The sequence below is a fragment of the Mus musculus genome, chromosome 18 (assembly GCF_000001635.26).
Source record: "Mus musculus strain C57BL/6J chromosome 18, GRCm38.p6 C57BL/6J".
Taxonomy (NCBI): Eukaryota; Metazoa; Chordata; class Mammalia; order Rodentia; family Muridae; genus Mus; species Mus musculus.
In genome coordinates this window covers 61,992,648-62,016,801 of record NC_000084.6, presented here as the reverse complement: position 1 = coordinate 62,016,801, position 24,154 = coordinate 61,992,648, and the positions used below count along the sequence as shown (strand labels likewise).

Below are 24,154 nucleotides of genomic sequence, written 5' to 3'. Positions count from 1 at the left end.
ACGTGATCTGGTTAGTCAAATCTAAGCAGCTAGGTACAGGTGAAGAGGGTGATGGCCAGACTTCCTCATGTGTTACCTTGCTCGGAACAGGCGTGGACCACCTGCCTCATGATCTCTGGAGTTACTCTCTCAAACTGTATGCTCCTGGAACATGTGACTCACTAAACCAGAATTAGGAGGAGCAGGAACCAAAAGTTCATGGTCAGCTTCTTCTCGGAGCAATCCACACACTGTCTAGGAGCTGTCCTAGAACAGCATTTCTCAGGCTTCACTATGTACTTGAATGGCTGGGGGTATTTGTGAGAGGTGGGGAGTTGGGCTTCAGGGAGTTCCATCCAGCTGTCTCGGGGACAGACACAGAATGTGCACTTCAGCTGTCAATCATCTGACGCCGACACTAGTCAGTGAACATAGCTTTATCTCACTGCCCAGCTCCATTACCAAAGAACTCAGTTAAAACGGCAAGCAATTCCAGAGTGATCTCATTGATTCCCTCCCCCTCCTGACTTCCGTGTCTTGCTACCCACCCAGCCATCTTTTGTGTAAGCTGATCCCCTCTGAGGAGCATCTTGAACATTCACTAAGCCATAAGATGCTGCATTATAATGGACACAATGCAACAAGTCACATGGGTACCACTTCTCTGTTTGATTTTAATCTCTCTTGCTTGATCTCTCTTTTGCCTCTCTTCCTTGTCCAACCCCAGTGACAGGAGCTATCCTGTGGTGGCCTGGCCTACATGGCACCAACGGTGGCTCACTTCTGGCCAACTGCCAGCAACAACCACCTGGCCAACTCCTGCCAACAACCACGTGAACCAAGTAGAAGAAGTTCCTCCTCCCAGTTGAGCCCAAGGTGACTCCTTCCCTAGCCCACACCTTGGTGGCAGTCCTGAGAGCCATCCTGAGCCAGAAGAGGTCACACTTGGATGACTGCCCTCCAAATACTATGAGACAGATAATCAATGTTGTTGCAAGCCACTTGGTGTGGTGTGTGGTTACAGATAACTCTCAGAGGTGTTTTATAAAGGAGTCACTTATCTTCTCTCTCCCCATCCCCAAGATAAAGGTGACAAAAGGGTATATTAATGTAAATAGCCAATATTTAATAATATACAGTATTTACATATGATGTATGCAGAATTCTCAAGCCTTAGCCTGCGTAAGCTTCTGGGAAGTCTTACAGGAGCCAAGCTTCCAGGTAGAATGGAGAATGTGGATCCCAGTTGGACCCCTGGGCTTTCCACCTGGCCCTTCTAAGGCTGAGTCTCCTGAGCCAAAACCATCCCGGACCCAGCAGTTCCCATGAGCACCAAGTGCTGACTTCTTTTGGTTTTGAAGAAAGCGAAAAAGAAACAATGGGTTCTTCCACAGGCACTAAAGGGTCTTCCCTGAGAACACTGGTGAGGGCACCAGGACAGTCTGCTCACACTTTCCCCAGTGCATTGCCTGCTTCCCTCCTTTCTCTAGAGCTGGGTTGAGAGAAGGCATCTTGGAGCTGTTTGTGTACAAGAGTCACAGTGACCTGGGCAACATTCCAGAGGCAAAGCATGGAGCCAAGATGCCTCTCACAGAGCCCTTCTCCTTCTGGCCGTTGCTCTTCTCCATAAAATGAGGTGATAACTTGAAGCCTCCCAGTCCGGATCTAAGAACTTGGGGCAGGAAGGCAGCAGCTAGCCGTGGCAATGTGGTCAAGAAGGGGAAGGGTCTCTTCAGAGGGCCAGGCTCCCACCACTGAGCCACCGTGCCCTCTCTGAAGAGCACCCGAAGGGATTGCTGTGCCACAGGGGACTCTGGCAGATGCTGTCTAGCCTGTTCTTAATGGTGTTCTGCAGCTCCTCGTCACCCATCAGGACCGCAGCTGCTAGCGCCAGCAGAAAATATTCAGTAGCATCATGGGCATCCTAACCCCAGGAGGAAAAGGAGAGACATCATTAGCAATACCTGCAGGACAGGCTTAAGTCTATGCTGAGAGCATTAGCATTGTTCACTCCTTCCATCCCTATATCCCAGCGCCTCAAAGGAGGACTTCCCTCGCTGTACTCTGGCTCCAGTGGCACTGCCCCTCCTCAGGCACAGAGATGTCATCTTCCCCATCTCCTCCAATCATGATACAAGATCTCACTGGACACAGCATTTCAAAGACGTACACATGACCAAAATCTGACCAGTCCATCCCTCTCTGGGACTTTTCGGTGTGGCCCAACTAGGAAAATGGCCTGTGTCCTTTTGGTTGGGATCAGCCTCCCAGGGGCTGTCAAAGAATGAAGCCAAGAGCCACAGAGAAGTAGGAACATACAGCGTCACAAGAAGAAGATGGGAGAGCTGGAGAAATGGCTCAGTGGTTAAGAACACTGACTGCTCTTCCAGAGGTCCTGAGTTCAATTCCCAGCAACCACATGGTGGCTCACAACCATCTGTAATGGGATCTAATGCCCTCTTCTGGTGTGTCTCTAGACAGCAACAGTGTACTCACATATAATAAATAAATAAATCTTGGAGGAGGAAGAAGAGGAGGAGGAAGAAGAAGAGGAGGAGGAGGAGATGGGAAGAATCCATGAAGCTATAGAGGAACAAAAGTCAGAAGTACCCGAAACTAAATCTACACCTCAGCTTACAGTTATAGGAGTTGGTAAACTGCCTCTTCTGTTTACAGTTGTTCTAGGTTTTCCCTTTGCAATACCTAGAGTCCTTGACTGATGCAACCAAACCATGCATTCTCTGTCCCTGAACCACTTGCTGTGGCTCTACAGCGTAATGGCTAAGGGGACCTTCACCTCGCCTGCCCCTTTCTACACACAAGGATAAGAAACAGATGCTTCTGTGGAGAGCAAGCAAAAAGAGTCTCCTGGTTCTCATTATCCTAAATAACGATTGCAGGCCAGAAACAGTCTGACCAGTAGGGAAAGGTCAGCAGAGCTGCCTTGAGTCTCCATTTGTGGTCAGAGTGAGACAAGACTCACGACAAGCCACTGAGTTTATGGGTTATGCTGGGGTGACAAGGACCTTTGGAAGGGGAAGCCAAACTTGAGGACACAGTTTTGGGTCAGAGTTATAATGGGATTAAAAGCCACCAACTCAGTCCCAGAAGCCACTGGGAGTTCTAAATTGGACTCCAGCCCAGCAAAGAAGGGAATCAAGACAAGAACCTTCTCAGGGCTTAAGTATCCTTATTTCTAAGGTGTCCATACACGATTATCTCTAACATACTCATACGTGTGTGCATTCCTTATATGATGCAATTTCCTGAAACTTTATGTGAAATGTGGTGCTGTTGACATTAAAGTTTTCACAGGCATTATAGCAGAGGAAAGGTGTGACCTTTCTTCTCAGTGGGGCTTAACAGAAAATGTCCTCATGTCCCCAGGAAACCATTCTCTACCCTGTGAATAAAGCCTGATCGTCTTGGCCCCCTATTCCTCTCACTTCTGCTCTAAAGTCCCCTTGCTAACTATCTCAGCAAAGAGTGGCTGGAAAGTAGCTCTCAAAATTAATAATGATGATGATGATGATGATGATGATGATGATGATGATAATAATAGTAATAATCCATCATGGAAGACAGCCTCTTACCTTCAGTTGGTAGAAAGTGAGTCGGCCAAGGCGACAATAGACCTTGGCATAGTACAGCGCCTCCTTGGGACTCTGCAGCCATGGTGGGCACAGGGACAGAGTCTTCAGGTAGCAGTCTTCAGCCATCTCATACATGTTCAGAGAGAAGTACACAGTCGCCAGGCGGTGAAAAGCCACCAGCTCCTGTTTCTGATCTCCTAAGAATGACAAGAGTGAGGGATATCATGCAGCCAGCACTGGGCATCCTTCACTCATCTTCAGCCCAGAAAACTTTGAGTCTACTCTAGATGTCACAGATTAGGGGCCTAGAAAAGAGCAAAGGGCAGGCCCCTGCCCTCATGGGACCTGATGTTTCAGAACAATGAATTCCTTAAATAGATCCCACAAGCAGAACTTCGCTCTTATAGAACGTGCTACAAAGACAGCCACAAAATGCTGGGATGTCTGATTTCTGGAGGGAGTGTTCTCTCTTTTGCAGGTGATGTGATGACTCAGCTATTTCTTAAAACCTGTGATGGGTTATGATAGATGACAAGACAAACTTGATTAAGTGATTAGGAATCCCTTTCTTCGAAGAACACTGTCCTTTCCACATGAAGTCTCTCCTCAGAAAGCCCTGTGACATGGCAGCTCCTTACCAACTTTCAGTCCCATGGATTCTACGGTGCCCCATTTTCTTTTAGAACAGTGGCTTTGTGTGTGCGTAGGGCCTAAGGTCTTTGAAGTTTGTGTGAGTTAATGGTTTTAATAACCAACCATTTTAATACAAAGTATTTTTATTAATACAGAGAACATGAGCTCCCCCTCCGATCCTGCCTTTGGAATGTGTGCAAGGTAACTGTTTGACAACACCTTTTTTTAAAAAAAAAAAAAAAAAAAAGAAAGAAAGAAAATTGTTTTTAAGCTTCAAAGAACCAAAAGCCAAAATTTATAACAGCAGTCCAAAGGAGAGAAAAATTGTCTTATCTGGGAAAACACAGTCACAGAGACATCTGTGTGAGGTAAACCCCGCCTCCTTAGCCCCTTTCCAGGAAGCAATATATTGATGCAGAGACTGAGCTGTCCAAGGCCCTCGGGCCTTTCCTGAGGTGAGCAGCAACCCTCTGAGGAGATTTCCTGCCATTAAAGTGGAGGGAAAAAGGGCAAAGAGTCCTCTGGTGCTCCATGGGGGGAGCACAACCCTAGTTCAAAGCTGGCGTCCACTGCCTCAATAGCCATGTGTAAGAAGTGTCTACTCCTGGCTCCGTGCACCTATGGGTTAGGACCACCTACCCGTGAGGACACTCAGCCTGGCAGCCAGGGTGGCAAACTCCAAAGCTTTCTCATAGCCCTCGAGGCTTATCTGCAGCTCTGTCAGCTTGTTGAAGATCCGCAGCTCGGTTCTCAGCGCCTTCATTCTCCTCGCTAAAGGAACAGCGCCAGCCTATGAAACGGAGGCACAGTGATCTTAATCTATAGATGCACCGCATTCTCCAGGCCTGGCTTCTCCTGGAGGGATTGTGGTAACCATGTGTTCCCATGTTGCCTTTCCTCAACTTGCTCTCCTCTTGGTACTCTGCCCAGATGTAGCTAGCTTAAGAACTGGAGGTCATTGAACCTTCTAAAATTGAGGCAACTGAAAAGCACAAAGGAACGTCGACTTCCTAAAGAGGAGGACAGGAGACAGAAGAATTGGCTAAGTGCAATTTAGGGGCAGGGAATCCAAAAATAAACAGTTCCAATCTTTTTTTGTTCAAGACAAGATTTCTCTGTGTATCCCTGGCTATCCTGAAAATTTGTGGACCAGGTTGGCCTCGAACTCAGAGATCCACCTGCCTCTGCCTCCCGAATGCTAGGATTAAAGGCATGCGCCACCACTGCCTGATTCAACAGTTCCATTCTTGCTTGTCCTTAGCCAGAAACAGGACATGTCATCCTTGTCTTTTCAGCCAGGATTGCTAGAAGAGAGCTCTGGTTTTTTGTCACCTCTTGAGTGAGCACCTGCCTGCTGTCATCTTAAGGTTAAGGGTAGCTACAGACACTAATCCCTTCCTGTGAACAACTCTAAAATGGGGTCTCCAGATTTGTACGGTGAAATGGCTTATATTAATTCCCCAATTCCAGACCAGTCCTAAATGAGTTTAAGATCTCAGCTCTTAAGTAGGGAATGGCCTCAGAGGTCATTGGGAACATCAAGGCTCCATTGAGGCCCCATTAAAGAATGGAATCTTCCTCTGGCCTTGGTTGAAGACTTGACCTTCTGATCTACTCCAAATATTAGGGTATTACAAACGATTGTTTCTACCTCTAAGGGTTAATCTATCTGAGCCTGTCAGTCACTTACAGCCATACTAGGAAAAGAAAGGAGACAATTGTCCCCTTAGGGAGATAATGTACTTTCCATTCCAAGAAACCCTGCCCCCAGGGCAACTACCTGGAGGCCTTCCATCAAACAGCACTGCCAAACTGCCAGGCCACTACCATGGTCATGCGGCCAATGTAGCCATGCAGCCTGGCCACTTCTCTGAGTTCTAACTCAGAGAAAGAAAATAGTTACTTTCCTTTCTTTTCTCTTTTCCTTTCAGATATTGGAAACGCTTTCTTGTTGTGCTGATCTTTCTCAGTCTTTCACTAAACCAACTGCCCTCCCCTCACCCATGTGGCTACTCTGCCTACTAGGGGAGCTTTCCCTCTTCTTGGCTCTCTCCTCCTGAAGCTGCCAAGCATTTATAGTTTGCCTGCCAGGTTTTCCTCTTAGACTTTAATAAAACTATCCTTGGGCGTCTTTATATATCAATTTCTAAATTCTTTCATTAGTATAACTAACAACAGGACTCCAGGTTCCCCGGTAATATAGGACACCCAGTGTGGGGCTTCTCAAGGTCTCTAAGAACTCTGAGGTCACCTGGGGAGTCATTCACCTCAGGCGGTATGTGGAATACTTGTATGAGCTGGTGTCTGATAGTGTTCAAGAAATAATCATTTCCATTGCTTTCATAATTTGAGAAGTTTAAGCATGTCACCAAATCTTTGAGCTTTATTTTCTTTTTAAATTTATTTATTTTATGTTTATGAGTGTGTGCCTGCATGTATGTGCACTACATGCATGTAGCCTGTGAGGAGGCCAGACCAGGGTATTGGATCCCCTGGTACTAGAGCAAGAAGCAGTTGTGAGCCACCATGTGGGTGTTGGAAAACAAAGCCATGTCCCCTGCCAGAGTAGCAAGTGCTATTTTTCCAGCCCCAGGCCTTGGTTTTATTATCCACAAAGTGCATAAGAAAATAAGCATCTCAGCCAGGCAGTGGTGGTGCACACCTTTAATCCCAGCACTTGGGAGGCATTGGCAGGTGGATTTCTGAGTTCGAGGCCAGCCTGGTCTACAGAGTGAGTTCCAGGACAGCCAGGGCTACACAGAGAAACCTTGTCTCAAAAAAAAAAAAATCAAAGAAAGACAGAAAGAAAGAAAGAAAGAAAGAAGGGAGGGAGGGAGGGAGGGAGGGAGGGAGGGAGGGAGGGAGGGAGGGAGGGAGGGAGGGATCTCAACAGTCAGTAAGATGCTTCTTGCTCTCCCACCTACACTCAGTGTCCGGCACATATTTGATACCTGATCATGTATGATGAAAAGCAAGCGACTGAGCCCAGAGTACATCCCCAAACAAACGAAGGTTTAGGAACAAATACTTCCCAAATGACAGTCCGGTGCTGAACAACAATTCATGTATCTGCTACACCTGGACATTTACTTCATTTAGTATTGTTTGCTCTCTTACCTTCTGGCTTCAGCATTTGCAATAATAACTGTGAAATTGTGATTTGGTGAGCTGGTGGTATGCATCTTAAGTTGTTTGTTTTTCGACACAGGATTTCTCTATATAGCCCTGGATGTCCTGGAATTCATTGTGTAGACCAGGCTGGCCTCAAACTCAAAGATCCACCTGCCTCTGCCTCCCAAGTGCTATGATTAAAGGCAGGCACCACTGCTGCCTTTTTAAACACACTTTAATCCTTGTTTATTCTAGGCACAGTAGGATATTTTTAGTGTCTGAGACAGTGAGAGGCTCCCAAAAGTCTTGGGCATTAGAATCCTTTGTCCCCAGATGATGACTGTCTGGGGAGGATTAGGGGGAATGGCCTTACTGGAGGAGGTATGTCACTGGGGATGGACTCTGGGGTTTCCAAAGACTCATCATTTCAAGTTGCACTCTCTGTTTCCTGTTTGCACTTTGAGAAGTGAGGTCTGAGATGTTGCTGCTGATTTCCCTGCCTGTGGTCACACGTCTCTGATAGGATGCTACACTAATTCCTTCGGCACCACAAGCTCAAATTAAACCCTTCTATAAGTTGCCTTGGTCTTTTTTATCCCAGCATCAGAAAAGATAGCCAATAGTGTCTACCCAGGCATCCCCTTAGGTTATAACACTACAGTGCTAAGGGAGAATACTGATTATGTATGCTACCACTGTAAAGTGCTATACACACAAAAGTCCTAATTATTCGGTTACATTGTGGCATCCAGGCTCATATCTCAAGCCAAAGAGTAACTAAGTTGATGAGATCTTTTGCTGGGATGAAGATGTGAATTCTAGACAAGGAAGACAAAGAGGGTTCAATGGAGCTGCCCACATTCATGTCACGGCCTGGCTCAGCACACTAGGAAGTCAGGGGCTTACCCGGTAGTACTCCACAGCACGATGCCTATGGCGGGTGCCGTTGAAGAACACGTCACCTGCTTCTTCGTAAAGCTTGAGAGCAAGGGAGGGCTCTTCTGACCTCAAGGCTGTCTGGATGGCCTCCTGGTGGATCAAAAATGGCTGTTAAAGGCAGAATAAAGGTCATCTAGAGTTCTATGAGACAGGCAGGGGAAGGATCTAGAACCTGGTCCGAATCCTAGGAACCCTGGCCATTGTGTGGTCTTGGCCTTCACCCATGAGGCTGGTCAAAAGACTCAGATGAGATCTATCCGAAAGTCCCGTGTGGGATGAGGACATTCTTCTGGTGGAACTTGGGGAGCTCTTGGTAGTGCACAGATAAACAGTCTGTTTCGATAGTTAAATATTTATTTTAATATGTTTCAGGAAAGCCATTAAAAAATGAGTCAAGCCAGTGATTTTGAGACGCTATGTAGAGTTGAGTGTCTTTGAAAGGTTGATTTGAAGTCGAGTCCAAGAAAAATAAATAAATAATGGTTTAAGAGGGTGCATGGACTTAGCAGCAGACCCACGTAACGTACAAATGACTGAAATTGGAAATGTGGGACCCGTCCCAGCAAGACTTGAACAAACTCCCAACTCCTTCTTCAAGCTCCAGTCACTACTAGCAACAAATGTTCTCTGCTCAGTACCCCTCCCCCAGCCCCACAAGCTCCCCTGTCTCTGCCTCCAGTCATCCTAGAGGGTACAGCTGCCTCCTCAAGCGACTGAGAGGAGAGAGAGCTTAGTACACCCGACCTACCTGCAAATACAGTTCTACCAGCTCATCTTCCTGCATGAGGTAGTGCAGGCGTCCGGCCCCCAGCCAGGCCTCAGCAGCCTTGTCTCTCTCCCCTAGGTCGACGAATATACGCAGGCTCTCCTTGATGCAGGCGAGGGACCTTCGGAGGGACCTGAGGACAGATGTGGACCTGTGAGCTATGGAGCATCTAAGAGCTCAGAGGTCACTCAGTACAGGAGGACCCGGGTTTCTAGACGAGAACGAGCTTGCTGCAGGCCACAGAGAGAGCAGGGGCTTATCTGAGTCTCAGCTCTGCAGGCTGTGTGATCTTGAGACAGGAGAGTACTTACCAAGCCTGGGTTGTCCCATCTGTAAAAGGGGAATGTAATGAATTGTTCCTGCCTAAGGAGATCATTGTGAGGACTGAGAAACATAATCCATCTAGAATGTTCACGCTGGTGCCTATGACACAGGAAGTAGTTGATGCACATTTAAATATCATGACCACCATTACTAACCCACATCCCTCAACCTTTACACTATACCACAGTACATTTTGCATAAGCACCTTAGAAGACACTAAATGTACTTTTATGAAAGTAATTGCCTGGGTGGCCATAGAGATAATGTACAGTGGGTAACTTGAAATCATGAAGCACAAAGAAGATTTTGATCTTTCACTAAGAAGAGCAATCCAAACAGACTGATTTAAAAAAAAAAAAAAAGGTACTTAATCCTGGTTTAATTATTTGGAAACTCTCTAATTAATGGGTACTCTTCAAATGATTTGGGGAAATGTGTCATGTAGAAAATGCAATTTCCCCATAACAGTGATTAATGAAGAAATGCAGTGTGGATAATGAAATGGTGCAGACCCAGAGCTGGAGATCAGCAGGAGACCCAGAGCTGGAGATCACAGGGCATCTTCTGTCACCTCCAGCGGCCATGAGTCATTTGGGGGCTTTTTAGACAAATGCATGCAGCCAAGCTATGCAATTCACTGTAGTACAGTCACACTAGCTGGAGCCCTGGATTAGCTGGGATTGCACCCCGGGTGCTAGCACTTGGTCACAGCTCCTGTGGTTTGACTGTACAGCTTGGGTTAGGCTTTGCTGCTCTAGTCCATTCTTTGTATTCACTGGAACAGCGGTTCTCAACCTGTGGGTTGCAACCCCTTTGGCAAACCTCTAGCTCCAAAAACTATTTACATTCTGATTCATAACAGTTGCACAGTTACAGTTATGAAGTAGCAATGAGAAGAATTGTATAGTTGGGGGTCACCACAACATGAGGAACTTGTGTTAGAGGGTCCCAGCATCAGGAAGGTTGGGAACCAGTACTGTAGAGGAAACAGTTGCAGACATGGGAGATGTCTCTACACTGCTGTGTAACACACCAGGAGCAGCTCCGAAACAAGTGCCCCACCCACAGTTCTGAAAGTTCAAGCTCTCTCCCCCACCCATCACCACCACTCCACCCCTCCCCCCACCCCCTACTACCCACCCAACCTCTGTGGCCTCCACCCCATCAATTTTACCTTGAGAGCTTCAGAAAACTACAGACTCTAAGAGCTTCCTGGGACTAATTAAATGGAAGCATGACGGTCACAATCCATAGACCTGAGTTCTGAAAACACACTCAGTCTAAGGTCCTGTGCATCCAAGTCTAGAACGTGCATCTTCAAGAACCACCAAACGTTATCAGCCACAACTGTGGACACATACACAGGAAGCATGCAGATTGAGCATGGTTTCAACCTGTTGTGTTTTTGATATGGCTTGGTTCACAAAGGTTAACGTGTTAGAGGTTTGATCTCCACTGTAGCAAAACTGAAAGGTAGTGGAGCCTATAAAATATAGGGCTTAATCCAAGGTAATTGGATCACCAGTTATCTGAGGCATTATTTACATAGGGATTACATGGCTCTCCTGGGACTTTGGTTAGTCCTGATGAGACCTGAGTTGTCCTGAAGAAACAGCATAGGTCTGGTTTCTTATCTCACCAAGCATTTTTGCCAGTGTGATACCATTAGCCAGTAGGCCTACGCCAAACCCGGAGTGATGGTGGCATCTTGCCCTATTGCCTAGCCCAAGATGTGTCGCAATACCAATGGAAAATGGATTAATACGTCAGCTAGTCACAGACAACTCAGCCCTTTTTCCAATGAGGGATGCAAATAGTGCCTCGAACTGGTACTCACTGATCATTTCTGGCAGTGAAGCAGCTTTTGGCTTTCTGAAAAGAGTGCCCAGGTATTTGGCCCATGTAAGAGCTAGGAAAGAACTCTGGTGTCCCTACTCCCCTGCCCTTGACATAAGATGATTGGCTTCCAGGGTGAACATTAGACTCTCTCAAGTATTACAGGTCTGAAACTGGGACAATGCTGAAAGCTGTAGAACCACATGCATTACAATGCTGGCCACTGGCCTCTCTGACTAGGTAGGAACCATAGTCCTCATTAGACACAGGAAGGCCCAACCTTCTTTCTCTAAATCTGAATAAAGAGAGTTAAAGGAGTACAGGCCTGGCTCCACTAGGCTCCTCACTCTGACCGGAACGAATGGTAAAGACAGAACTCGTAAATCTCATCTTGATCCTATTTCCTGTTGTGTTTTTTTTTTTTTTTATTACTACTTACTGTCCTCGGATGTCCTTGCTCTGAAGTTTCTGACTCCAGATCCTCAGGGAGCAAGATTTAGATTCACGGAGGCTAACACACAGAGTAGACATTTGCTTCTTTGCCAGGGAAAGAAGAGCAAGCATTCTAAGAAATACCGCAGGGTGGGGGTGGGAGGTAAACCATGGAGACCTCCATGTGAGAGAAGGGATTCACCAAGACACACAGTTGTCTTTTTTAAAGTGTGCTAGATAATAGTCTAAACTGGAAGGTGTGTTCAGCTGCCCTGGTACCTTTTCATCGGTCCTTACCACTCCATTATAATAAATCCAACAGCTGTGTTGTATCACCGAGGCCTGACTCGAAATGACCCAGCATCCTCTTGCCACTACCTGAAGGCTCTAGACCTGGTTTGGCCTGTAATTGTGTGTGTGTGTGTGTGTGTGTGTGTGTGTGTGTGTGTGTGTGTGTGTGTGTGTGATTTGGGTTAATGCTGTCTTACTCATGTGAGTCCACCACCTGACCTGATCCCACTCTGTTTTAATCACATTTCCTGTCCACACTGCAAGTTCACACTCTGAGTCTTGGGCCTTGTTTCTTCTTTCCTGTCCAAACAGGTGATCGGCGGCAAGGTGACCCCAGAACATTTGTATTTCCAAGACAGCATCCTGCCGTCTCTTCCTGGGTGACCCTGCCTGACCTCTAACAGAGCTTAGCCTCTGGTGGTCATTCTGCCCTTTTACTATAGCAAGAGCCCTACTTGCAGATGGCCATCCAGGTGGCACCTGGGTGGGCACCTTAGATGTTATTCTCTCATTCTCTAGCTATAGAACTTTAAACTAACAAGGGGCTTAACTGATTTTATAAATAAACAATGCCCCAAGAAAGAAAAAGAAAACATTCCCAAATTCCCCTATTCATTTCTAATTTCTAAAGCTTTATTTGAAACTCTCTGTTCCTCATTGATGGTGGTAGTGGCAACATATTGTTACCTAGAGTTTACTGGGTATTTAGCATGCCCTGGGCACTTTATATCCCTAAGCTCAATTAATCATCACAGTAGCTCCAAGAGAGTGGTATTACTACTACTGTATCCATTTCACAAAAGAAGAAAAAAATAAGAGCTAGTTGAAGAGTGGCTCTGTGAGTTAAGGCACTTGCCACCAAGCCTGAACATCTGAATTCCATCCCTGGGACCCACATGGTGGAAGGAAAGAACTGACCCTCAAGGTTGTTCTCTGAAATCCGCATATACACTGTCACAGACATGCTATGGTCCTCCCTCTCTCCCTCCCCTCTTCCCCTCTTCCCCTCTTCCCCCCCCCCCACCCCACAAATGCTACAAATAAATAAGTGCAATTAGAAATGGAAAATTGAGGCTCAGAAAGTATAAGTAACTGTGAATGTGTAATAAACCATGTTTAAAACAGAAACTAACACTGGGAGTCTAACCACACATTCGAGCAACCCTTGCTGAACTCCTGGCTTAGCTATCAGTTGTGGGAAAGCTTTGATTTCTTTTGCCACTTACAAAAAAAAATACTGAAATTGCTAAGGACATAAATGATTGCAAACCTTGAAAAAAAACTTTTTTCATCTGCAAAAACAGGTGGTAGTGAACCACAGCCTTGGGATCAAGTGAGGGCACACCAAACGCAGCTGTTTCTTCATTTAGGATTGCAGAAGTCGGCATTAGTCATATTAGTTACATTAGAAACCAAATGTTGGAGGCTTTTCTTGTTGTTTCTGTTGTTTGTCTTCGCTGTTTTGATTTGAGGTCCACGGAAGCAAGCAGAATAGAATAAGAACAAAAGCTGGGAGGAACCGATCCTCCACTGGCATCAGATTCACATGCAGAGACTAGCTGGTCTCCACGAGGGCCTGCAGCATGCAAAGCATGCCCTCTTTCTAGTTATAGTGTGTGGATGTGCTTACCATGCATCCTGACTGTGGTGGTGACCATTCCCTGTTCTCTTTGCTGTTCTGTGAGCATAATAAGGTCGGGGACTATAATGCCTTTATCTGATTTCTAGCTACTTGTCTGGGTCATAGAAAATGATTTTAAAAGATGTATTTGTTGAGTGGACCCAATAAAGTCACAAGGTCCTCCTGAGGAGGCAACTCTAGAACCAGGGGTTGATCTGTATAGTGGTTTGGATGAGAATGCCCCCATAGGCTCATTTGTTTGAATACTTGATACTAAAGTGGTCAAATGGTTTGGCAAGATTAGGAGACCTTCTTTGAGGAGGTGGGGCCTTCTTTGAGGAGGTGGGGCCTTGTTGGGGAGGTGTGGTCTTGTTAGAGGAGGTGTGGCCTTGTTAGAGGAGGTGTGGTCTTGTTGGGGAGGTGTGGTCTTGTTAGAAGAGGTGTGGCCTTGCTAGAGAAGGTAGTGTGGCCTTGCTAGAAGAGATCTGACCCAAGGGTGGGCTTTGAAGCATCAAATACTTCCCATCATTCCCAGTGCACCTCTGCATCCCCCATCCCATTGCAGTTCTGAGATGCGAGCTCTTAACTGTTCCCTGCACCACGCCTTCACTCTGTCGTGATGGACTCCGACCCTCTGAAACCGAAGCCCTGTTAAATGCTTTCTTTCATGACTTGCCTTGGTTGTGGCATTTAACCACAGCGTTAGGAAAGTCACTGACACAGTCTGCATGTGTCCGATTAAGGTTGAGAACAAAATCCACAAAGACGTCTCCTACCCGGAGACTGAGACCCTTGGCCCCACTCCAATCTAGTTGTCACCTGGAAGGCAGAGAGAACATTACCATGTAGGTACTGAACAGCAAGCCAAATCTTTTATCACCTACTAACCCTGCCCATCTTAAACACCAGAGGAAAAATCATTAAATTTGGCTATCATAACCAACAAAAAGAGGGAAACTCTCTTATACTGAGAATTTGAGGCAAATCCAGTGAAGCCAAGAAACAGGATGAGCCTGGACTCCAGCAGGCAGAGACAGAGCTGATAAAAAAAACTAAGCCGCTCTCAACTCTGGAATCCCAACACGCCATCCTTATCTAGGGTGAGGATTGTTAGCAGAGAAAACAGAACACATACAAAGTGCTTGCGTTCAGGCACTATAGACGAGGGGTGGCAAACTCTGACCCGTGTGCCAAGCACACCCTCCTGCCTGTTTTTATGAGTAGCTTTTCTGGAATGCAGCCACGCTCATTGTTTATGTACTGCCCAGAGCTGGTTTGCGCTACAGCTACAAAGTGGAAGAGCGCTGACAGAGAACATATGGTCCACAAACTCTGAAAAATGTACTGTTTGACTTTTTTTTTAAGCTTACTAACGTGGGGGCGTGATAGTTCACACTCATAACCCTAGCACTTTTGAGGTGGGAGCAAGGAGAAGCAAGGTTCAAGGTCACCCTGCTCTGGGAGACTCTTGTCTCAAAAAATAAAAACCAAACAAGTTTGCCAATACTGCTGTAGTGTCCAACTATTGAGAACAACCTCCACCCAGGGCCTCAGGCAACACACTGGACCACTTTAGCTCTCTACTTCCAAACAACCTCTTGCTACATGTGGTTGCCCTGAAACAAACACGCTGCTTAGCAAACAACACATGCTCAATAGAAGCTTTCTGCTGGCCCAGTATTTTCTTTATACATGCTTACTGTAAGTCCAGAGGCCTGCTGAGATGCAATACCCAGACCACCCAACCCTGCATCCTTTTTTAGCCAAGGATGTCTCTGCCTGAGTCCCAGTGGTCACTAGCATCTGTTCACCTGTTACACACATGGCCCTTGCTTCTATTCCCTCGATCAGAAATACCACTTGTACACTTTCCTCTTCCCAAACATCACACTTAGCCCTCGGGACTCTCCTCAAATGTTTTACCCAGATGACTTCAGTCACACAGACCTTCTTACCCCTCCCTAGATTTGTTCTCTCCTCTTAGCCACCTTTGCTTGCTTTCCCTTGAGTTTGGTGAGAATGGAAATTCTTTGAGAGGAGCTGAAGAAATCTATCCATGACAGTGCTATTCAACCTAGGGGTTGCCACCCTGGATGACCTTTTCATAGGAGTCGCATATCAGATGTCCTGCATACCAGATATTACAGTTCTTAATGGTAGCAAAGCTACAATTATGAAGTAGCAACGAAAATAACTTTATGGTTGGGGGCCACTGCAGCAGGGAGAATGGTATTAAAGGGTCACAGCATTAGGAAGGTTGAGAAATGTTAAGTTTCAAACCCTGGACACACAGCTGAGATGCCTATTTAATGTATCAAAGTGGGCCTGGCCTCTAGGTTTTCCCAGCATCCCTCAGTCCCTAGTTGTTAAGGGGTATGGCTGGTATACTCACCCTCTACCCTGAACTCTCCAACCCTTCCACCAGAGGCTCTTCCCTATATAATCCAGACATTTTGGTTACCAGCCCCTTTTGTACCTTTGGCCTCCTGGCTGCTGTACTTGGTTCCCCTCCCTATCCCCCTTCCCCTCCCCCCACATGGTTCAGGCCAGAGGTGTCTGCCTCTGGCTATACTCCACGTATCCGTAATCAACTTTCTCCTCCGCTACACCTAGAAGAAGTTATGGCCTTTTTCCTTTTTATTTCCTTTTTTGCATTCAGAAACCAGGGGTCCGTGACAACATCAAGACCTGCTTAGTAAATTCTTCCTGGGAACCAATGCCAGGAGAAAATTTGTTCCGACAGATGCGTGGACAATTTTTTATGTTCTTTTATCTGACGGTCAGAACTTCATAAGGCTCCTTGGTTTTTACTACGGCCACCAGGAAGCATCAGGAAGAATTAAAGTGACCACACCCAGCAGGGTGTGGCACCACCTGTTCATCTGTCTTTGTTCTCCGTCCTTTTCTTTTTTATTTTAAAAGCCCTCTAAAGGATTGCTGATCTGTAGATGCTAAAAAAAAAGTACAGCATTCCAGCACATTCACTACTTCAAAAAGGAACAACAGCCTTTCCACCGATAAGGGCTTCCTGTGACACCGGAAGTACTTCTGAATTCTGGGGAAGTCATCGTTGATGGCTAGCGAGCTTTTCTTCCAAAGAATTTAAATGAAAATCTTGAAAACTGGAACTACTGTATACTAAAATTAAAAGTCCCCGGGATTGGAGTGATGGCTCAGAGGTTAAGCGCACCAGCTGCTCTTCCAGAGAAGCAGAGTTCAGTTCCCAGCACCCACACGGAGGCTTACAACCATCTGTAACTGCAGTTCCGGAAGATCCAAAGCCCTCTTCTGGCCTCCACAAGCACCAGGCACATGAATAGTGCACAGCCACACCACACGCGCCGGCAAAATACCCAAACACATAAAATAAAGACAAATGTGATTTTTAAAATTTAATATAGAACCTGGTTCGGCTTCTAGAGCAATGGAGCAAGGATCTCAGAAAGTCCCGCCCAGGAGGAAGGCGACGAAAACGTAAGCAATGACTTTTCATGATAACCCTTTACCTAGAAATTTCACCTTAATTTTGTTGACACCTGAAGCTTTCTCACCTAGCCTTGATCCTTCCTGTTCACCCTAGCCCTGTGACAACCATCAAAGAAAACCCTTATGTCAGTTGCTAGGGAACCCTGCTGCAGGGATCAGGATGAGTTTGAATTCCCCAAAGTTTCAGCCTAGAGGAGGGTCAATTTGACCTGAGGATGATGTCTGGAAGCCTGTGGTTGCAGAGCTTATTTTTATTGGATATCATTTAGAGTTTATTCTCATTAATTAACTAATTATTTTTAAAAACCACCCTCTTTTCTATGCAGTTTGCCAAAAAAATTAGAAAGATAAATGAACACCGCCACGCTCATAAAACATGTTAAGGTTTTGTCTTTTACTGTCTATTGTAATCCTAAGTGCGGGCCCCCAAGACCTGGAGTCTACAAGTATCCCCATGGCCCTGCCCCCAAGTTAATTCTGATTGGTGAATAAAGATGCTAACAGCCAATAGTTGGGCAGAAGAGACAAAAGTGGAGTTTAGGTTTCACAGGCTTATTCGAGAGGAGGACCATGATGGAGAAGAAGGAGCAGGAGAGGAGGAAGGAGAAGCAGCCATGGGTTAAGGATCAAAAGTACATGGCTCTGAGGATTGCCCAATTGGAGTTAAGATCATCTCAGATGGAACACAGTAAATAGAAAATAATAACTTCAGGTTATCGATAGGAAAGTAGATTCTAACAGCATGGAGGGTAGGCAGCTGCCCAGCTATTGTGCTACTTAAGGCTTATTGTAAATATAAAGGATATGTGTGTGTGTGTGTGGTTTTTATCCAGGAATTCAATAACCAAGATGGGGAAGAAACCCCGGGCCGGGATTTAAAAACTATCTACAACAAAGAAAATATTTGAGACAAATAGGAATCTAGGGTTGAGAACGTAGCCCAGTGGTAGAACATTTGCTTGGCATCTGTGAAGCCCTGGGTTCAATCCTCAGCATCACAAAAAGGAACAACACATGAGGAACAGGCAAAAACACATAAAAGCAAAAGGGGAGGTGTCGATACCGTGTCCACACGAGGCTTTGTAAAGCTCCAGCCAGCCTCTCTGGGAATGAAGGCCATGTGTATATCTGAAGCTATGTGTGCTCACTCAGAGAGTCCTGCAGGTGAGACAGGTTAATCTAGAACTCACACTCCTCAGGAACCCACTGAGAAAATAGATGTCTTGAAGGAGATAAAACGGTGCTCCATAAAACATCTACTTAACGTGAGAGAAAGCAGAGATGGCAGAACTGAAAGTCGAAAAGGGTGAGAGACAACAGAAAACAAACAGAAAAATGACAAAATGGCGCATATGCCTGGCTGCGGGTACACACAAGAGGGTGCTTACTTAACTGGGAATGGGTTAAACACTTCCGTCAAAGGTAGACAGACATTGTCAGAACAGATATCTTAAATGACCGAAGTATATGCACACTTGAGACTCAAAGACATATCAGAAAGCAAAAGTATATAGAAATAGACACCATGCAACAGTTATGGAGGGAGGTGAAGGCAGACACTGGTACTGAGAAAAGCACCAGAATTATCACTAGAAACAACGTCGGTCATTTTGTCATAATAAGACAGCCAATATAATAGGAAACACACGGATTACGTGTGTGTGTGTGTGTGTGTGTGTGTGTGTGTGTGTGTGTGTGTGTTTGGCAGAGTCCAAAATGATGTGTAGATCAGCCTAATAGAACTGAAGAGGGACTAGATGATTCAGCAAAAACAACTGGATATATTAGTAATCCATGTTCAATGACACATAGAACAATTAGACATGGAGTAAGAAGGAAACCAGGGACTGTGGATATAGTTCTGTAGGTCAACACATATTCAACATGCATATGGCCCCCAGTGGATCCCCAGTTCTGAACAATAACAACAGTGATAAAAAAAAATAAAGAACAAGGTTAAAGTCTATTAAAATATAAAGAATCAGACCAATTGGACCTAAAAGAGATCTACACAGACCATCACACCTAACAGCAGCTACAAGTACATTCTTCTACAGTGTCTAGACCATCCTGCAAATAGACCATATGTTGTGCCTTAAAACAAATCTCAAAACTTTGAGAGGAAGAGACTCATACAAACTATATATTCCTAACACAGTGGAATCAAATTAGGCATCAGTTATAGTTTTTTAAAACTGGGAAATTCATCTGAAAATACTCCTAAATAACTAACAGGTCAAAGAAGAAATCACAAAGATATTAGAAAGTGCTTTGAGATTAATAAAAAAACAAAAGCACAATATATCAGAATTTGAGGGATGATATAAAGCAGAGCTCAGAGGGAATTCGTAATTAAGGTGGTTTACACGTCAATGCCACCTTACGACACTAACCAAAGAGAAGTAAAATCAACCCAAAGCAAGTAGAGGAAGCAGGCAAGCAGGCAAGCAGAGTGAGCTACACAGAGAATGACATTGTGGATAAAAAGGATAAGACGGAAAATCAGTTTTTTAAAGGATTTTTTTAAAAGTGTCACATCTCTGATTAGTAAGACAAGAAAAAGCAAGAAAGGCAAAGGGAGACTTGGGAACTAAACTGAAAACTATCACCAACTTTGTAGAAATAGAAAGGGGTTGGTTATTCTCTAGAGGTAGTATTTCATTCCCCACACCCTTTTCCACCTGGACGGCTGGCCTCTGGGATGATACCCTCTGTACTTGTGGTGAGCCTTCACAGCTTGTGTCTCTCTGGACTCCCCTCCCCTCTGCACCCCAAGGTGTGCTTTCCTAATTGCCTTAAAGTGACATCCAAGATTGACCATTCATTGTAAAGAGCATGCCTAGTTCACTGCACAAGGCAATCAAAAGAGCAAGACTGGGGGAAAAAAATGTCTGCAACACACACGTCTGATGACAGACACGTATTCAACAATAAAGAGGCAAAGGTCCTGATTTTAAATAGTCAAAGGCCAGGTGGTAGTGGCACACGCCTTTAATCCCAGCACTCGGGAGGCAAAGGCAGGAGAATCTTTGAGTTTCAGGACAGCCTGGCCTGCTGTGGGAGTTCTAGGAGAGCCAGGGCTATACAAAGAAACCCTGTCTCAAATAAATGACAGACAGACAGGCAGGCAGGCAGGCAGACAGACAGACAGACAGACAGACAGATAGATAGATGGATGGATGTACAGACAAATGACTTGTACAAACATTTTTCAAAAAAAATATATAAAGCCCATGAAACAATGTTCAAAATCTTCAGTCACTAAGGAAATGCAGATTAAAAGCACAATGGACAAGATGAGATTCCATCCCATCTCTCCCCACTAGTATGGCTAAAATGAAACCCATACAATAGCAAATACAGTGAGGACATGGGGGCACTGGTGTCATCACACATTTCTCATAGGGATATGAAATGGTGTGACCTCTTTAGAAAACAGTCATAGTTCTCCAAAATTTTTAAACATAAAGTTACAAACACTTGTAATTCTGAAATCCCACTCATGAGTCCATATGCAAGAGAACTACAGCCCCATCTTGACTTGTTCACGAATGCCCATTAATTACCATAGCTGCAAAAATAAAAACAACCCACATGTCTGTCAACTAAAGAATGAATAAGCAAACGTGGCATAGCCACAGAATATTGTTCAGCACTAAAAATAATGGCTAGTGGGCCAGCAAGATGGCTCAGCAGGCGAAGGCTCTTGCTGCCAAGCCTTGCAATCTAAGTTCAATCCCCAGGACCCACTTAAAGAAGAGAAGGGACTCACCTCCACACATATAATGTCACAACAGAAAATAAACAGACAAATGGTGGGGAGTGGGGGGAGTTAAAAAATAGTGGGACACTGACATTCATGGCATAAATGAGTGTTGAAAACATCATAGGAAGAGTAAGAAACCAGCCACAAAACTGACCCCACCTGTAGCTAGTATCAACAGGAGACACAGGAGGTCTGTGGTTTCCCATTCTAGATGAGAGTGAAGAGTGGGCAGTCCTTGCAGCTGAGGATTCAGGGATTGGAAGGAGGCCCTGAAGATAACTGGCAGTTTGGTAGCAGTGAGACTTAACATGGCTACAAGAAAATGCTAAAGACTAAAATGTAACTTGAGCTGCAAATTATATTGTAAAGGCTCAGCTGTATCGCATGTGATCAAACTTCAATGATAGATAGATAGATAGATAGATAGATAGATAGATAGATAGATAGACAGACAGATGTTGCGAAGAGTTCCTGAATGATCAATGCCTGCCTGAATAGAAGCCCGTAAGGGCAACACACATGCTTGCATAGTGGGGGCTTTATGGGACAGTTATTTTGGATGTTTTTGGTACTAACTATGAGACTCTCCAGCACTTACCATAGACGCATCAGAAAGGATCTTATGGTACCATAAAATGCTTTCTCCGGGGCAGATTCTATCACTGATATGGGATGGGTGTGGAGCTCCACCCCTAATCATGAAGCTGTCTGCAAATGACACGCACTGGGGAAGGGAACACCACTTTTCTCCAATGGAATCTCACTGGGTGTATCAGCCAGGCTGCAGGGCACGCCCCAGTAGTTGGCCAACACTAAACAAACCCACTGGGTTTTTGTTTAGGATTCTTTGTTTCATTTTTCTTTCTTTTGTCATTTTTTAAGCTATCAGTCTTTTGCTTGTTTGTTTTTGTTGGGGCTTTTTTTTTCCTTAGGGGTTTTGGTTTAGTTTGGGGTAGGTTGGTTTTTGGTTTTTGGTTTTTGGTTTTTTTTTAAGGGAGAGAGAAAGAACATAAAAATTGGGTTGGGTAGGAAAAGTGGAGAGAATCTGAGAAGACTTGGGGGAGGGAAAAGCATGATCAAAATATGAAGTATTGTGAAAATACTATTAGTATGAAAATATTAAGTAGTATGACATTTATTTCAATAAAACAAAGTTTAGCCTCAAAAATGCAGGCTCAGCATTTCATAGCATTTCAAATGAAAAATGAGAACAAAAAGTTCACTGACTGCATTGTATAGAAGTTTTATCATAATCCTTCATGTAACTAAGGTATGTGTATATTATATTTACTATACTGAGAACTTGTTATAGAGAATGTGATATATAATATTTCATACACAAGGACTATTTGATAGTATTTTTAAATTTTAAAATAGTTACTTCTGGAGAATTTGGGGCATAGGTTCTTGCAAAGAGATCCTTGTTTTTCGATGCATCATCTTCAACACTGGTTTAATTTAATTTTACTTTTTTTTACTATCAGTAACTAATTTTAGGGAGAGACTCTACCTTCCTTATTTGGGAACCAGTCACTTTGTCCTACTATGTATTCAATGGATGGTTCCTTATTGATGAGTACTCCCTAAGGAGGGGTTTATGCTGTTTTACACCCAATACTGCATAGGCCAGGATCAAAGAGAACATCTGGAATGGCACCTGAACTCCCGTTAATGCATTGACCACTAATCTTGTCACTAAACACTAGAAAGCCTGACTCCATACTCCAAGCCCCTTTCTTTCCTTACCTGAGACCCGAGCAATCCAGGCAAGGTCTCCTTTTGGCAACAAACACCCCACTCTCCCTTAACCATCAACATGCAGGGCAGCACATCAGTATACCCTGTAACACAAGGGTAGTGATCCCTCAGGCTAACAAACTCAGTTATCACTCAGCAGCCCACGTGAGCACATAGATAGCATAGTTCTGCACTTGATACATCTGCCTGCAAGAACTCTGACCACACTTTGGAATGTTTCAGACCCCTCCTTCCCCCAAAAGCCCTTAGGTCACTGGCTCCATGCCCCTATCTGAAAGCCTCATAGCTTTAAGGATCTGCCTCAACAACTGAAGCCTCTTTGGAGGCACTGGTAGCCTGTTAGCCAGTGTCAGGTTGATATAGTTAGCTGGTCTCAGACTCATCAAGAAGATTCCTGACTCAAATTGACTCTATGAACACAGCAACCAAGGCAAGTGGCTTGTAAAGGGCAATGTTATCAGGTCACAGCAGGACTTGGTTTCCAGACTCCTAATTCCAGCCACTTGTCCAGGTTTGTAGCTGCTATCTTCTTGCAGTATCCACTTCATGTCTCTTCTGTATCACCTGCATCATCTAAGAACAGTGATTCATACTCTCTCTCCTTCTGCCCACCTATTCTCCTCTCCCTGTCTCTCCCTGTCTCTGTCTCTCCCTCCCGCTGTTGCCAAAATATCAATATTTTTGACAACTAAGCCAGAGCTGAGAGCAAAGGATGGTAGCTGGGCACAGGAGTAATCTAAAACTGAAAATACACAGGATACACAGTATGGGGGAGGCAGCGATAAGTCAGATGTAAATTCAGCATCCTTGTCCTGGTCCTTTATATCTGACTTTCCTAAAGCCTGTCCAGAGGCATCCATACTCCTAGAGTGTGCAGAAATGGAGGCAGGACAGGCTGGGCAGGCATTCCATTGCCTCCCACAGGCTGTATGTCTCAAAATTCTCTCCCTGGCACCAAAGGCAATGGGAAGCTCAGAAGATGCCTGATTTTTTTTTTTTTTTTTTTTGGTAAGAGAACAGGAACAAAAAGAAATAGAGTGAGCGGGGAGAAATACATAGAGAACGAGAGTTCACCATGTAATTAACTATTGTCTGATGCCTGCATCCTCACAGTTACCATGGTACCAGTGCTGGCTACTTTTATGTCAACTTGACACAGTCATCTGAGAGGAGGGAGCCTCACTTAAGAAAATGCCTCTATAAAATTGGGCTGTGGGCAAGCCTGTAGGAATTTTCTGAATTCATGATAAATGGGGAAGGGCTTAGCCTATTGTGGGTAGTGCCACCCCTGGGCTTATGGTCTTGGGTTCTACAAGAAAGCAGGCTGACAAGCCATGAGGAACAAGCCAGTATGCCGTACTCCTCCATGACCTGTGCATCAGCTCCTGCCTCTAGGTCCCCTCTGTTTGAGTTTCTGTCCTGACTTCTTCAATTACAGACTACACCGTGGAAGCCAAATAAGCCCTTTCCTTCTCAACTTGCTTTTGATCATGATATTTTTCATCTCAGCAATAGAAACCCTATCTAGGGAAGTGTCTAGAAAGCAAAAGCTAGCCTTGAACTAGTGTTCCCTACAATGCTTCTCTGATCAACACTAGCAAGAATCCCCACTTTATTTT

At 44.9% G+C, this 24,154-nt stretch overlaps 1 protein-coding gene across 6 annotated transcripts in view; it reads right to left on the bottom strand.

The window, feature by feature from the left end:
* Positions 1 to 1,082: 1,082 nt before the first annotated feature.
* Sh3tc2 (SH3 domain and tetratricopeptide repeats 2) overlaps positions 1,083 to 24,154 on the bottom strand; it is a 62,792-nt gene continuing 39,720 nt past the window's right edge. For 5 of the 6 annotated variants that reach the window (XM_006525881.4, NM_172628.2, XM_006525882.4 and 2 more), the window contains 5 exons: positions 9,004 to 9,154; positions 8,223 to 8,345; positions 4,845 to 4,995; positions 3,573 to 3,769; positions 1,083 to 1,903 (listed from right to left, as the gene is read on the bottom strand). In XM_006525881.4, the coding sequence (XP_006525944.1) occupies positions 1,712 to 1,903; positions 3,573 to 3,769; positions 4,845 to 4,995; positions 8,223 to 8,345; positions 9,004 to 9,154 (814 nt within the window). In that variant the 3' untranslated portion in view covers positions 1,083 to 1,711. The other variant, XM_006525883.3, reaches the window with a different exon arrangement.